The 16,870-nt window shown below is 39.1% G+C and overlaps 1 protein-coding gene across 1 annotated transcript in view; it reads right to left on the reverse strand.

Moving 5' to 3' along the window:
- The window catches only part of MORC1 (MORC family CW-type zinc finger 1), a 201,465-nt gene that overhangs the window by 166,556 nt on the left and 18,039 nt on the right, over positions 1 to 16,870 (reverse strand). Inside the window, exons 3-6 of the mRNA XM_066347035.1 lie at positions 14,876 to 14,910; positions 6,646 to 6,714; positions 3,486 to 3,576; positions 2,755 to 2,863 (exon numbers count right to left, since the gene is read on the reverse strand). Coding sequence (XP_066203132.1) covers positions 2,755 to 2,863; positions 3,486 to 3,576; positions 6,646 to 6,714; positions 14,876 to 14,910 — 304 coding nt within the window. The remainder of the gene's footprint in view (positions 1 to 2,754; positions 2,864 to 3,485; positions 3,577 to 6,645; positions 6,715 to 14,875; positions 14,911 to 16,870) is intronic.

Raw genomic sequence — 16,870 nt, forward strand, 5'->3', positions numbered from 1 at the left:
CATGAATTATCTTTTTAAAAGGAGCATGAGAAAAAAGAAAAGACTTCTTGGAAATAAAGACTATGATTACAGAAAAAAATTTTCTATGAAAGGAATGGAAGATAAATGTTATAAAAGCTCCCAGAAAACAAAATAAAAATACAAAGGACAAAATATAGGAGAGGAAAGTTAAGAAAATTAAAGAACTGGTCTGAGAGCCAAGAGCTAAGAACTTGAAGCTACAGAAAGATATGGGTGAAGAAAATCATCGAATGTTATAGGAAAATACTCCAGAATTAAAAGCTATGGGTTTCCAGATTAAAAATGTCCAATAAGGACCCAGCATAACTGATGCAACTGAAACCCCCAAAAGGTAAAACATTAAAATCGGGATACTAGTGGAAAAGATTCTATTGACCTTCAAAAAGTAGAAGAGGGAAAAAGAATGGGTCACATACAAGCCTCGGGAATTAAAATGGCTTCCGACTCCTCAATAACAACACTAGAAATGAGAAGATAATGGAGCAATGCCTTCAGAATTCTGAAGGAAAATTTATTCCAACTGATCAGTGACACCAAGCCAAACTATCATTGCATTGTCAAGTAAAATAAAAATATTTTCAGGCATTTGTGATCTCAAACACTTTACCTCCCATGCATCCTTGCTAAAATGCTACTGGAAGATGTATTACACCAAAAAGAGGGAGCGAGCTAGGAAAGAAGACACAAGATTTAGGATCTGAGATGTAACACAGAAGAGAGATGAAGAGCCTCGCCTGGACCACGGCATGGGCAGAGCCCGGCAGGCAGCCGAACACCACCCATGGAACACCGGAGTAGGAGCTGCAGCACATGGGAAGTGATACACAGAAAACCAAACAAAAATTCAGTGATGGCGATAAGTACATAGAACACTAACTGACCAATTATTAATTCCTGGGAAAATAAAAAGTAGTGCCTGAAAGAGAAAAAACAATAGCTATGACATGGTATAATTATGAATGGCGTTTATACAGTTTCATAATGTAGATATTGAATATTGTCATAACCATAATTACAGTCGAGTTATGGAAGTAGAAGGGTATGTGTGTGATTGGAGAAGAGTAAAAAAGATAAATCCTCTTTTATAGTGAGAGATAAATAATGCCTAAACCAAATCAAAAGTAGCAATACAGCTGCACAAAGGCTTGGTTTTTCTTGTGATTTCTTATAATGCCAAGTTATATGCTAAGAATACTCATAATGGTTTTGCAATTTAGCTAAATATTTATACAGTTTTATTGCAGTGCTTTTACAAATTTATTGACAAAATTGCTCCCATGCAGAAAAAAAAAAAAAAAAAAAAAAAAAAAAAAAAAAAAAGAAGCAATAAAAGCCTGTTACATAGAGATATACAAAAAAAAAAAAAAAAAAAATCAAAAGAATCAGCTGATACTGTTCAAAGAGACTGCCTCTGTGTATATGGACAAAGGTTGTTGGTTTTAGTAAAAAAACCAAAAACAAACAAAAAACGCCAGTGGGGTTGGGGGAATGAACCATTTTAGGAAAGCTGTAACCCTAGAGCTTTGGCCCAGTTTCACAGGCCCTTTACATACATAAAGAACAACATAAGTGCTTAAAGCAGGGGTCTCAAACTCGCGGCCCACCCACCAATTTTGTGCAGCCCGCAGACTGGCCCGCAGACTAATCCACGAAGTTTGATTAGTCTGCGGGCAGCACAAAATTGGTGGGCGGGCCACGAATTTGAGACCCCTGGCTTAAAGCATCGCTCTTCTCACGTCAGCATCCTGCTCAGCTGCTCCCTGTTGCCTACAGACTGTTCCTGTCACCCAGCCCCACTCAGCTGCAGCCGGGGAGCTGTGCTCCTTCTAGGCAATCTCACATTTCCGTACTGTCCCTCCAAACCCCATGCCTTCCTCCATGTTGGAGATTTGTTGGAGGCCATTCCTCTCCATAAACCAGCCCTTTCAGTTGGAAATTGTACTCACTCCATAACCCTCACTGACCGCTGAAGGCTCTCTAACACCTCCATCCTTATCACTGCATTTGATGACTTATAACAGCGGAAACACATACTCATTGAACAGCATTCCTTTCAAACACCTCCATTTTGTTATTTATCCAATTCATATGTGTGTGTCTTATTTTGTGACGATGCTGAAAACTCTTTGATGGTCAGATGGTCTTCTGTTTGTTTTCTACCCTTCAAAGGGTCTATTCAGTGCTGGGCAGACAGCAGTTCAACATACATTTGCTATACTGAATTATACCTGATGTTCTTAATAGTAAATGTCAGACATTAAAAATTAATAAAATGTCTCTGGGTTATCAAACTGAGTTGAAATTACGATCACTAGACTTATAGTATTAAGTCTACTTCACATTCAATTTCTTTAGATTTCATATTTCAAGACTTTGAATCCAATATTCTATTTATTTTAAGGCTGATAACCCATTTATGGCACAAGTGGTAGAAATGTTTTGCAGGTGTCTTCCCAAAAAGCTCATTGTGCCAAAAGGAGGTTCTTATTCTGGGAGATTTGAGTACATAGATAATATAAAGTTCTGAAAACGACCAAGAAGTTAAAAATCCAAGAAAGGATCGATAGAACAGGCATCCAGTGACCGCAGCCACCCTTTCCTCACTTCTCAAACATATTTCCAAACTTCTAAATAATAATCAGAAAGAACTCATTAGAGACGCTACCTCCTGAGAAAGGAAATGAAAATAACACTGATACCATTGGCACTGAAGAAAAAAATCTCAACTCTTACCTCACTCAGACCTTCTGTTTCACAAAATGTCTGAGAAAAAAACACACAGGTCATCGTTTCTTCCTTCTTTGTAAAAAGAATGAAGTCTTTTCCAATCCTCATGGATCCACTATATTAAAAATCAAGAACATAACAGTTTACTTCTCAAACACTGAAAAGAAAGAACAGGCAGGCATGATACTGTGTACTCTAATGGGGTTTCTCTTCATAGAAATAACTCTGTTTGCTGACCCATCCCCAAAAGAGTATAATAGGTTTTCTTCCCCTCAAAGTGGAGCAAATGGATTTGAACTAATCCAGCCCCACACTCTTGCTTGAGATACGATTTCTGGAAATAAGGTGCTGTCTGGGGAGGAAGAAGAGAACAATAATCTGACCCTGGCAGATGCCACACTCGTGATAGTGGCCTGAGTTCTTGCCTTTCATTATGGCATTCTACTAACATAAGCTGTGGACACAACTAACACCTATGCTTTGACTAACAATAAACCACAGAGATGTACTTTGTACAGCAATTCTTGAAAGAAGATTCATCACCTCTTTGAAAATTAAATTTTAAAATGTAAAGATATAAGTCAGTTATGAGAATGGAGATTTCCAAAACAAGGTAGGACTCCCAAGTGTATATATTTTTTAAAGTTTTATAAAATTGGACCATTTTGTATAAGACTGACTTTAACAAAATGTTGTTCCAATATCAATAATATACGCCTTAAAGAACACTTTCTCACCTTTTAAGACCATTGCCATATTGCCCAATAAACTTCAAGGTTGATAACCGTTTCTTCGATGCTCCAAAGTAAATGATATCCGAGGCGTCTTCTGTAATCCACAAAAATGTTTAAGGTGGTTAGGAATTATGAGTGCCTCATAAAGACCAGACATCCAATGGTTAGGATGTCACACATATCTCAGGGCATTAGGGCAAATCCATACCTTTTGGGTCAGCACAGAACCAAGGCCCCTTGTCAGGCTCCATAATCTCTGACCAAGACCTTAATTAACAGTATTATATTGAAGGAGATCAGACAGACTTAGCCATGTATTTTTGGGTAAATAAGAGCTTAAAACGCTGAGGCTTAATTTCCTTATCTCTAGAAGGGAATTACTAATATTTATAACATAGATGTTGATAAAAATAAATCAAAAGAGTTAAATAAGATGATGTATTTTTCAAACCCTGAACAAGACACATGGCACTTTGGTAAATGCTAATGCTAATAAATTTTAAGTCTTATGAATATTTGTACCTCTAGTAATTTCCTGTAAGTTTGGCCCTTGTCTAGCATCACATGAGACTGAGAACTAAATGGCTTCTGGTCTTGCAACACCCAGGGAGAAAGGGCTATTTGTTTCAGACTTTTAGAGTTAGTCTTCTGTTCCCTTTGGGCATTCTGGAATTACAGAGGAAAGGTCCTCTAGATTTCAGAAAATACATACCTCCAGAAACAGAAAGTTCCCAGGCAAATAAGATGGAAATGGTTTCCCAATGGGCCTACTTGACTACATGCTCTAGAACTGTCCTGAGGACCTCTCTCAGTCTGGAGGCACGCATGCTCCAGTTCAGTGGCACCTGGTAGAGGGCGTATAAAAGCTGCCTGACACTCTGCTTGTTGAAAGCTAATCTGACATTCAATCACATGCTCTTCTACAGGGCTGGATATTATCTGAGGATATCCATAATGACAACATTAACTAAAATGTACTGTTTGTTTAGTATGTTCTAGGTATGATATTATATACTTTATATGCACCATTTAACATTTACAATAGAACTGCAAGAAAGATATTATTATTTGCCTGTTATAAATGAATCAATTTAAGTTTAAGGAGTTTATGTAACCTTCCTAAGGTCACACAGCTGATAAATGTTTCCACTAGCCCCATAGCCCAGATGTGTCAAAGACCAGATCCCATGGTGTTCATTACACACGACACAGACTCCCATACATGGTAGCCACAGTTCTGGGCAGAGGATCAGAACACCGAATCAGACAGACATGACCCTTTTCCTCAACATCTTTATGTCATGTTAGAAGAAACAGATGAAAAGATGTAGGAAAATAAACAAGATCATTTCTGAAAGTGTTAAGTGAAGTTAACAAAACCAGGCTGATGTGATAGAGAATTAACAGGAATGTGTCCTACAGAGAGAATGATCAGGGAAGGCCTCTTCTATAAGGTGACAGACAACTAAGACGAGATTCAAATGATGAAAGGCCAGCCTAGGGTGGCCGAGTGCTAGAAGCAAGGATGTGATGGCAGAGGAACAGTCAGAGGGCAATTGAAATTGAAAGCATTACTGGGGAGTATGAATTTTATTCTAAAATAATGAAAAACCCCTAAGAGTTTTAAGTAGCAGAATAATAGGATATGATTTACGTTAAAAGAAAAAAATTCACTCAGGATTTCCGTATGGGGCACGGACTGTCACCAGACAAGACTGGAGGCGCGTCTGGAAATTACTGCAGTCATCCCAGTAATTGGGTCAAGACTCACCTGGCTCAGTAAGGACAAACGATAAAGATTCAATTTTCAGTCGTCAGATAAACTCTTCCTTCTAACTTATTACTTCATTTCTAATCACTAAAGAATTACTCTTTCAACACTAGTGGGCTTTTATTTTTTAATACTACTCTGTATGTCAACTGAAGTGTGTTCTTTCTGAAGATCCCAGTATTCGTTCGTCACTTCCTCGTGTTCTGATCAGTTTGTTCACAGAACCTTATGAGTTGCTTCTTTTTTTTTTAAGAATTAAAATATATCACATATTCTGTTATTTATTTTAAGAATTCAGGAAAATGAATTTATAATTCAGCTTAGATATAAAATAATGAAACTGCTTTTTCAGTGTCATTTTCTGACAAACGGCTCTCTTATTTAAACACTATAAAGAACCAACAATACTTTTCAATCAAAATGACCTGGAAGTTCAAAATTATCCAAACAAAGTCAGAATAAGAACTGAGTAGGCTATTTGAGCATTTCTAAACTTGCTCATAAATTATTCCTTGGCTATTCAGGCCAAGAGGAAACTTTCAAGACTCGGAAGAAGATGCCTGCTTTCCTCAGTCCTCTCAGCTCTGCTGGCACGAAGGAGTGTGTTGCCTCCGGTGCGGAACTGGCCAGAACGTCCCGTGTTACTTGAACTCCCTCCCCACATTTCAACCTAGCTGTCAGAAACCTTGGCTTGTCACTCATACACAAATGTAAGAATTCAGGCTTAAGCTAGCCCAAATAACTCAAAGCCGTTATCAGAGGAGATAAATAAAATTTCAGTTCCACAGGAAATACATATTGGGCACCCACAACATGCTGGCTCTTTGCTAGCCATGAAGATACAAAAATAAGTCATGCAATTATCTCACACAAGTATTCATTATCATGGGTACATTTAACTAAAGCAACTAAACCTCTGAGCGTGCGAAGAAAAATCACGAACTGCTACAAACGAGGAGAGGTGACCTCTACACCTCAAGGTTAAGTAGAAAATTTCAAATAGCCTAAAGGCAATGAAGTTTCCTCAGGGGGCTCACAAGCAGTACCTGAAGGTCGGTCTAACAACTCAGAGTTGAACTGTAACTATTCGTATTCCGTTCATTCCCAGAAGCTTTTTTGTACAAGTAATCTGGAACCTTCTGCAGTTCATTGTTCTGGCAATGTTTATTTACGTTCACTTTTTGTCTTGGGTTAGACGGTAGCAATGAATTTACTCTGTCACTGAAATATTTAAACCTAAAAAGTTCAACAATATGATAAGGCTGGGGTTTATTTTCCCTAATAGCTCCACTCTTGATTTTGAACAGATAGCTCAATTGGCTCTTATTTATTTTATGGGTTTTCAGACTGTTTCTTCTAACAGCCAGTTAGATATCTAGATAATTAACTTACCAGGGCTCATACCACATCCATCATCCAGGAAACACAACATGAATCCACCCTGCAGCTTTTCATTTTCCACTGTAAAAGAAAGCAGTTATTACTAATAAACACCGGGCTTAATTTGTTCATCAGAAAGTCACACTGCTCACATAATTATTTGTCCTCAAATGGAGCCACTGAGTAACAAGAGTTATGGCACAATGACAGAGCTCCAAAAAACATTTGGACTACAATTTTACCAAAAATTGCAGGGTAAAAACAATCAAGCAACAAAAAGGCTTTGAATTAACATAAAATATCTACACCATTAATAAATTATGTATACAGCATGACATGTCCAGCGCTAGAATTTGACTGGTTCTTTATAATCCATGTATTTCCTCCCTGGGGGAAGAAAGAAAGGTAGATGGTGATGTGACCCCAGGATCCCTCTATCAAAACTGACCAACCTTTTTCCCTTCCACCAAAGCTCTAATTCTAAAGTCAATTCAGGCCTCTCTTATTAAATTAATCAAGCTCTCTTCCAAGTAGTTCATTCCCATCAGAGCCATTTGAGCCTGCTTCTTTTTTGTTGTAGATTCTTAGAGTTTATAGATTTTTAGTTATTTGAATACCATGTAGTCATGGGCCCAAAATTACAAAGAAATGACCAGTCTTAGAAACTTTCAAAGCTCTGGCATTTTGTAAAAGGAACCTTTTCAGTAGTGTCTTTAATTATAGATTTATCCAATTTGAATGTTTTACAAATTCATAGCAAACACTAGAAATGTCTGCCAAGTCTAAATAACACTTTTCTCCCTTCCTAGGAACTTGTTGAGATGTTAAAAGCAAAGAAACTTCTCAAGGGCAAGCAGAGCCAAGAAATGACTTAAGACTACAGTGGTACCTTGAGATACAAGCAGACCAACATATGAATTTTAATATACGAGCTGTGACTCGGTCCATATTTTTGTTCAAGATCCGAGCAAAATTCTGATATATGAGTCGTGATTCGGGAAGCTGCTGCTAGTTGGCGCGTTGATGCACGGGTGTATCAGCAGCACAACACCAGCATCTCGTTCTTTCTCACATGTTACCTGCAGAATCACGTTGAATCTCGTGTGCTGTACTTGTTCTTGCATCATTTTTGCATTTTTTACTAACTTTTTTTGTGTGCTATCATGGGGCCAAAGAAAGTGATTGTAAAGGACAGCGGTGAGAAGAAGAGACTGATGGTGACAGAAGTAAAGCAAGAAATAATAGAAAAACATGAGCATGGTGTACGAGTAACTGAACTGGCGAGGCTGTACGACCACAATACATCTACAATTTGTACCATCCTTAAACAAAGGAATGCCATCAAAAGTGCAAATCCAGCGAAAGGAACTACAATTCTGTCCCAATTAAGGACAAATATCTATGAAGAAATGAAGAAGCTTCTGCTGGTGTGGGTGAAAGAGAAAGAGCTGGCAGGAGATACAGTGACGGAGACTGTAATATGAGAAAAGGCACGTATTATTTACGGCAACTTGAAGAAGAAAGAACCATCAACCTCCAAAGATGCAGCAGAAGATATGTTTAAGGCAAGTCACGGCTGGTTTGAAAATTTCAAGAAGAGATCTGGCATCCACTCAGTGGTGAGGCATGGTGAAGCTGCGAGTGCTGACGTTAAGGCAGCTGAGGAGTACATCACACGTTTTGCCGCACTTATCACAAAGGAAGGCTACATCCCCCAACAAGTGTTCAACTGTGATGAAACAGGATTGTTTTGGAAAAAAGTGCCCCAGAGGAGAAGAAGCTGCCAGGCCATAAAGACCCTTGCATTGTGTGCAAATGCTAGCAGTGACTGTAAAGTAAAACCACTGATAGTGTATCATTCCAAAAATCCTCAAGCCTTTAAGACTCACAACATTCTTAAAGAAAAACTGCAGGTTATGTGGTGCACCAATGCTAGGGCATGGGTTATGCAGCAGTTTTTTATTGAATGGGTAAATCTCATCTTTGGTCCTGCAGTGAAGAAATATCTTCAAGAAAATAAACTCCTGATGAAAGTATTACTAATCCTTGATAATGCTCCAGCCCACGCACCTGGTCTTGAAGATGACATTCTCGATGAGTTCAAATTCATGAAAGTCCTCTACCTCCCACCCAACATGACTTCAATCTTGTAACCTATGGATCAGCAGGTCATTTCCAACTTTAAAAAGCTTTATACAAAGCACTTGTTCCGCCACTGCTTTGAGGTGACTGAGAATACAAATCTAACCCTTCGAGAGTTTTGGAAAGATTATTACAACATCGTGATATGTTTATGCATTCTTGACTTGGCATGGCAAGAGGTTATGAGAAGAATCTTGAACTCGGCATGGAAAAAGTTATGGTCTGATGTTGCAGACAGGGAATTCGAAGGATTCAAACCAGAAACCAAGACCGAGGTAGAAGCATTGGAGGAGATTGTGTCCCTCGGAAAGTTAATGGGTCTGGAAGTAGATGAGGGTGACATAAACAAGCTTGTCAAGGAACATGAAGAGGAACTCTCAACTGAGGAGTTGAAGGAGCTACAGATGATGCAACATATGGAGCTTCTGCAAGAGATTAGTAGTGAGGAGGAGGTAGTCAGAGGAAGTGATTTCTACAAGTGAAATTAAAGACATGCTGGTAATGTAGGAAAAGCTTTCAAGATTCATTGAAAAGAAACACCCAGAAAAGTTTCAAATGGTCATGCTTCAGCAATTTTAATGACACTTGTTTGTCAAATTTCTATAACATTTTAAAAGGCAGGCAAAAGCAAACCTCTTTGGATAGATTTTGATTTAAAAGTCCTGCAAGTCAAAGTGCTGAAAGTGCAGCCAAAAAGGCAAAAATAAGTGATGATTAAATGAAAAATACATAATGTTCAGCTTAGGTTAAGTTTAAAGTTAAGAAAGTGCATTTTTTTACAATTAAGTTTTTGTGGTTTCATTTTAAGTAAAGAAAGTGCAGTTTTAGTTTTGTTTAAAGTAAAGAAAATGCAGTTTTAGTTTACATTTAGTGTTAAGAAAGTGCAACTTAGTTTATGTGTCTACAGTGCCTGCATCCCTTCCTCCCTCCCTCCTCCTCCGTCATTCACCTCTGTTAGCTGCACTCGTCTGTCTTCAAGGTAAGAATACAGTACTAAATGACACCTTTTTTAATTTCACATATTTTGTTATGCATTGGTAAAGTATACATGTATGTTTCTTAATTAAAAACATGTCTTTTTTCATCATTTAGGATGGTTTGGGGATGTTTCACAGGGCTGGAACTGATTAAATCTATTTCAGTTATTTTAAATGGGAGAAATGTGTTTGATATACGAGCTGACTGACTTACAAGCTCAGTTATAGAATGAATTAAACTCGTATCTCAAGATACCACTGTACTTGTTTTTTCAATAAATCACAGTGAGGTCTGCAGACAACCACAGTCTTAAATTTTAATATTCCACTACTAGCCACCCTGAAGCTTGGCCATATTTCATTCCTTAAAACTATGTATTTCAGATAAGAGATCTATTGCCTGTTAGTATGCATGTCTAAAATAAACCACAGTAACTTCTCTGTCCTCAGATTTACTTCTTCTTCCGGTGTTTCCTATTCAATAGATGGCATCGCCCTTCATGAAAATTCAGCCGCTCAAGTCAAAATCTCTGGATGGGCAAGTTTGCCATCTCCTTACCCAATTTACAGACAGGTTCTCTCAATTCCACCTCCTTAACGTTACTCAAATTTGACCCCTTCCTCCATCCTCACTATACTGTTTTAGTTCAGGAAACCATCAGCTTTCCTCTGGATTACAGCAACGTCTGCCTAACTCCACTCCCACTAAAATCACAACATGCAGACACCTGCAGCCAGCATATGACCCTTGCATAGCTTCGCACTACTTACCTTAACAAATTTTGCTTACCTTTATATTTATAACCCGGCCCTCCTACCTCTCTGGTTAATTTTATGTGTCAACCTGGCTAAGCTATGGTGTCCATTGTTTGGTCAAACTAGTCTAAATGTTGTTATGAGAACATTTGTGGATGTAATTAACATTTACCATCAGTTGACTTTAAGTAAAGTAGATCATCCACAATATTATGGGTCAGCCTCATCCAATCAACTGAAGGTCTTAAAACCATAGACTGAAGTTTTGCAAAGAAGCAACAATTTTCTGCCTCAAGACTACAACACAGAAACCCTACATGAATTTCCAGGCTGCCGGAAGGCCCTAGAGATTTAGAACCCCAAACAGTGATATCTGGATATCCAGCCCGCCAGCGGCCCTAGGGACTTCAGACTTGTCAGCCCCCCAATTATATAAGCAAAATACAAGTATTGGGAAAGAAAGGTTATCTATGTCCTACTTGTTCTGTATCTCTCAAGACCTCTAACTCATACTCTCATCTCGTCACTCCCTCCACCACCCGTACTACAATCTTCTACTTCCACACAAATAATTCCTTGAACTAAATTTTGGACTATCTCAAACATTTTTGCATCTCCATCAGTGTTCTAGGTTCTCTACGGATTCGAGCCATTGCACACACCATTCCTGAGTCCTTCTCATCTTTGGTTCACCAGTCCAAGTCCTATTTAGCTCTTTAATCCATTGAAGATTTCTTCCAGGAAAGATTTCTTCCTTGCACTTCACCAGGTGCCCATAATGAATGATTTCTTTTTCCCATCTTTCACAGCACTTTCAAATACCTATTCACATATCTATTTCTCTTTCAGACTAGTGGTTCTTACATTTGGAACACAGTTGCTCATGGAGCTATGGACCCTCTACCCATAAAGTGTAGATACATACCATGTATTCCATGGGTCCCTAGACTGGATTCCCATCCTTCAGAAGCAGGCACAGTGTATACTCAGCACTTGGCCCAGTGCCTGACACTTGGTAAGCACTAAAACAATGTATTGAGTGCATAGCATGTTTACTACAACTAATAAACACAGACAGATAAAACAGCCATGGCTAAAAAATATATATATTTAATTTGAATTTTATAGCTCCCAAAATACTTGAAGAAAACCTAAGACTGGAGAGTAACTCAGGGGCCTCAGTACATAATTTGAAAGTCAGCCCAATACCTAGATTAACTAGGCATCCCCATACCAATTTTCTATCTATTGTTGCACAGCCTCAGGCCCTGGTTTGTTGGTTTGGAAAAATAATTTGCTACGTTTAATGCTGTATCATGTTTTGCTTCAATAAAATACATTACAAGCTGTGGTACACTTATACAACTGGATACTACTCAGCCGTAAAAAAGAAGGAAATCTGACCCTTTCCTACAGCATGGTTAGACCTGGAGGGCACTATGCCAAGTGAAATAAGTCAGGCAGAGAAAGACAAGTACCATATGATGGTGCTAATAAGCTGAACAGACTGAACTAACTGGGAAAACAGAGACAGACTCACAGACAGAAAGCAGGCTGAAGACTTTCAGGGGAGAGGAGCATGGAAGGCGGTGAGCAAAAAAGAAAAATAAATAAAATATTGAGTATTTAATAAAAAACAAACTTGACAACATGACTATGTAGTTTAAAACCAAAACCCACAAGTTCAGTTTTTCACAAAATACATATAACCTAGAGAAAGAAGTGCCACTCTGAATGCAATCACAAAGATTCCTTTTCATTTGCTAGGACCATGACAAGTGCTAGAGAAAGTGACATAAATACTCGTATGCCCTGCTTGGCGTCCTGCCACAAACACCAAAGAACATAATGTATGAACTGTGAGTACATTTGTTGTCCTTTGTGATTCCAGGTAATTCCTCCCAACCCTCCATCAATAACATGTATCCTCTGAATGAAGCCCAGCTTAATTTCTTCCCCCTTTCTCCACTTCTAGGGCCACTGCCCTAGTTCAAACTCTCCTGAAATCTTTCCTCGATCCCATTGCCCCACCTCCCTGCTATCTCTTTTGCATTTCTACAGACTGCCCTATATCTTTAAAAAAGCAAAAGAGAACATTTCTAATTTGCCGGCTCAAAGTTAATCAATGAATGGTCCACTGATTACAGAAGGAAAAAAAATAACAACCTTAATGTGGTATTCAAAGTGCTCATCCATTTGGCTTGAACATTCAGCTCTAGGTAACCTAACCAAGTCACTGTTCCCTGAATGCTTGTTCCCTAAGTGTCTACATGGCTCGCTCTCTCACAACATTCAGGTCTTCGCAGGTCAATCACCCATTTAGCTGATTTCCCTTATCATTCCACGAAAAATATGATAGTATACATCTTGCCTGTACTATTCCTTGCTTTCAGCACTGATCACTGCCTGGTGTTCTATGTCTTTGATCATTTCCTTATTGTCTCTTACCATTAGAAGCGATGTTCCATGAGTGCATACACTTATCAAATATTTTGCTCAATGCTCTATCCCCAGCACCTAGAATAATTAATTACTTGGTTTGTTCGTAATAAGCTCTCAATAAATTGTTATTGAATAAGTGAGTCCACCTCTGTAAACTAGTCCACCTCTATTCTTTTCCTCATATTAAGTTCTCAGACAGGAATATTCTTTTCTTCCTACACTACTTGACAAAAGTCACATTCCTCATTCCTATTTCAAGTCCTAGCTCTTTTACATGAGGCATTCTTCCTCTGTGTTCTCCCCAGACTCTGAGCCTCTCCAAGAGGCAAGAGATTTTATTTTACTCTCTATAGAAACACTTATTCTATTTTACTTTATATAATTGGATATACAGGATAAGGTGACTTCTCCACTACTGCTGTTTCCCTCTATGTGAGATGGAGTTCAATCGGGACTAGTAGAGAGGCCCTTTTCTGTCCCCTGACTCACTTTTCTCCTGCAGCAGAGAGCTCGCCCATCTGACCTGTAATTTGTGGAGGCTCCGTTCAGATCTCTCACGTTCCCCCTTGGGAATGAGCTGCCTGCAGATAGCATGGTTCCTCACCCCTCTCCTCAGGGCTGACCAGCTCCAAGGGGAAGGCGGGGCAAGTGCTTGGTCCTGGGGTGTGATCATTAAGTCTGCTGGCTCTCTCACACTAAGCTCCATACCCAACCTACCACTCACCAGTAATAAAGGTTAATTCTTGTTTTACTTCTCACTTTTCAGAACTCCGAGAGTAAAAAGGAAACAATACTATCATGTATAATGTTTCAGCAGATCTTTCAAGATGTATAAATCTCTCTCTTATGAACCATAAACACCCACCTGCATAGGATCTTAAACACTTAGAAAATTGGGCCCTGGCCAGTTGGCTCAGCGGTAGAGCGTCGGCCTGGAGTGCGGGGGACCCGGGTTCGATTCCCGGCCAGGGCACATAGGAGAAGCGCCCATTTGCTTCTCCACGCCCCCCCTCCTTCCTCTCTGTCTCTCTCTTCCCCTCCCGCAGCCAAGGCTCCATTGGAGCAAAGATGGCCCGGGCGCTGGGGATGGCTCCTTGGCCTCTGCCCCAGGCGCTAGAGTGGCTCTGGTCGCGGCAGAGCGATGCCCCTGGTGGGCGTGCCGGGTGGATCCCAGTCGGGCGCATGCGGGAGTCTGTCTGACTGTCTCTCCCCGTTTCCAGCTTCAGAAAAATACAAAAAAAAAAAAAAATCAAAAAAAAAAAACCACTTAGAAAATTGAATTGAACTGAGTTGCTTTTAAAATATAGATACAGATTTAGATCATGGACCATATAGCCAATATTTAAGGCGATCTGACAAAATTAGTGGTAGGGACCAGTTTTAACACCACAGGCGTTTCTCTAGGTAGTATTAACTGCAGGACTGATCACCAAACCTAATTTCATTTGCATTATTCTAATGAAATAAACTAATAAGTGCAATAAACATTGGTGACCAAAAATGAAGTTAATGAATATTAACTATTTACACCAAATATTTGGTGTAAATTTCATAGCACTCAAACATTCATAATGCACATTCACTTATGCATTTTAAAAGAGTGGTCATTGACAGTGATGAATTTGTAATTATAAAAACTTGTTAACATGTTTTTAATATAAAACTTTTCTTGTGACAGACAAATTGATTATTCCAAATCACTCTGAAAGACCTACTTTTGTAAACGGGTCCTCTAACAAGTGAATACTGTCACTCTCGCAATGTAGTTTTCTCAGCCTGGCTCTCCATAGGGCCACTGTAGTCACAGGCACTTAGATTACTTTAAAAGTCTATAGAATGTGGTTGGATCTCATGAAATAAATAAAACCAAAATAGCTACAGGCTTTTCCATTAGAAGAAAAGAAGAAGAAAGCAAATCTGCTCACCTGAAAACACATCGAGTCTTCCAGCACCTGCATCTCTGAAAACAATGTAAAAAAGATCATTATTTTAATGTAAAACTGTTTTTAAAAATTACATTAATCTGAATTGCTTGTCTATCTATAACCCATTATAATAGCCTATAAACAATAAAGAAATCCAACTTAAATTGCTTCTGGAACAACTTAATTACTACAATATTTTACTCTGCACTTACTTACTAAGACCTATGATCACTCATAATTTTGAGAATGTTACAAAGCCTGACACTCAGAAATTTAATATAAAAGATGAAATTATGCTAGTTTCACAAAAAGCTCAACAAATAAAAATCAGCTTGGAGAATAATCCAGAACTCAGAGAAAGATTTATATGATATATATTAGTTTTAAAAGAAAAATGATGGCCCTGCCAGTTTGCTCAGTGGTAGAGTGTCGGCCCAGCATGTGAATGTCCCAGGTTCAATTCCTGGTCAGGGGACACAGGGAAAGCACCCATCTGCTTCTCTAACTCTTCTCCTCTCGCTTCTCTCTCTCTCTTTCCCTCCTGCAACCATGGCTCAATTGGAGTGAGTTGGCCCCTGGTGCTGAAGATGGCACCATGGCTTCAGATTCAGGTGCTAAGAAGAGCTTGGTTGCTGAGCAATGGAGCAATGACCCAGATGGGCAGAGCATCGCCCCATAGTGGGCTTGCCAGGTGGATCCCAGTCAGGGCACATGAAGGAGTCTGTCTCTGCCTCCCCTTCTACCACTGAATAAAAAAAATTACAAGAAAAAGCAAATCCTAAACAATAATGCACTGTACACACACATTTATAAGACTAGATCATATGAGCATTACTGTAATAAAAAAGAAACCAAATTGTCAACAGTGGTTTTCTCTAGGTCAGAGGTTGGAAAAATTATATAGCCCATGGGCCAAATCTGGTCTACTAACTGTTTTTATTCACAAAGTTTTATTGAAACACAATCACACCCATTCATTTACATAGTGTCTACGGCTGCCTTCACACTACAATGGCAGAGTTGAGTACTTTCAACAGAGAATATATGGCCCATGAAGGTGAAAATATTTCCTATCTGGCCTTCTATGGACTGACCCCCACTCTGATAAGATTGTTGGGTAAATTTTTCTTTTGTTTTCTTAATTTTACACAATACACAGATATTATTTGTGTATTTTTAAAGTAAAATTTTAAAAGGAAAGTAGAAAGAGCCAGAAGATCCTGGCTTCAACATCAAGGGTGTGTAAGAAAGAAGAAAGATATGAGAAATAAGGTCTTAGATGTAGGAGAAGTTATGAAAGGAAGATCAGAATAATAATCAATCAGAGTCTGATGGGAAAATCTGAGCCTCTCACAAATTTCCATCAAACCAACCCCATATTAGTCTGAATATGTACATTATACTTGTTCTAGGATCAGTTTCAAAGTTATACCTTCAACTTCTTCCTCTAACCCAGTGGTTCTCAAAGTGTGCACCAGGGCACACTGTTATACCCTAGATGATTTCCAGGTGCGCCTTATGGTATTCCAGAGAAATATGTGACAATTGGGGACCAAAAAATCAACAGGGTTTTCGGAGTTTAGATTTTTGGGGGACAGAGGTGTGGGGAATTGGCTGTAAGATGACAGTCTGCCCAACCCCTCACCTCACTTGCCTGATTAGGTTGCAAAAGGCTGTTAAGCTGTGGTGCTGGATTGTTTACATTACCTCCCAGGTTCCCCAGAAAGACTGGAGGCAAGTTTCTTCTATCCTTTGTTTGGTGTAAAGTTAAGATGATATATATGGTGGGGGTTTTCTGCACTCAACACAATTAAGAGTAAAAAGAGAGGAATTCTTCAGTGTGTTTGTAAGGTATTTTTCCCCGCCGAGAAGGAAGGAAGGGGCCAGAGCCACAAAGTGTGGAATAACAAAAGGTTTTATTTAGTACAGCGCATCCCGCCCGGCAAGGTTCCCTGGCTCCGAGGAAAGATGGAGGCCAGGGAAGTCGCAAGTGGT

This window comes from Saccopteryx leptura, chromosome 8 (assembly GCF_036850995.1).
Source record: "Saccopteryx leptura isolate mSacLep1 chromosome 8, mSacLep1_pri_phased_curated, whole genome shotgun sequence".
Taxonomy (NCBI): Eukaryota; Metazoa; Chordata; class Mammalia; order Chiroptera; family Emballonuridae; genus Saccopteryx; species Saccopteryx leptura.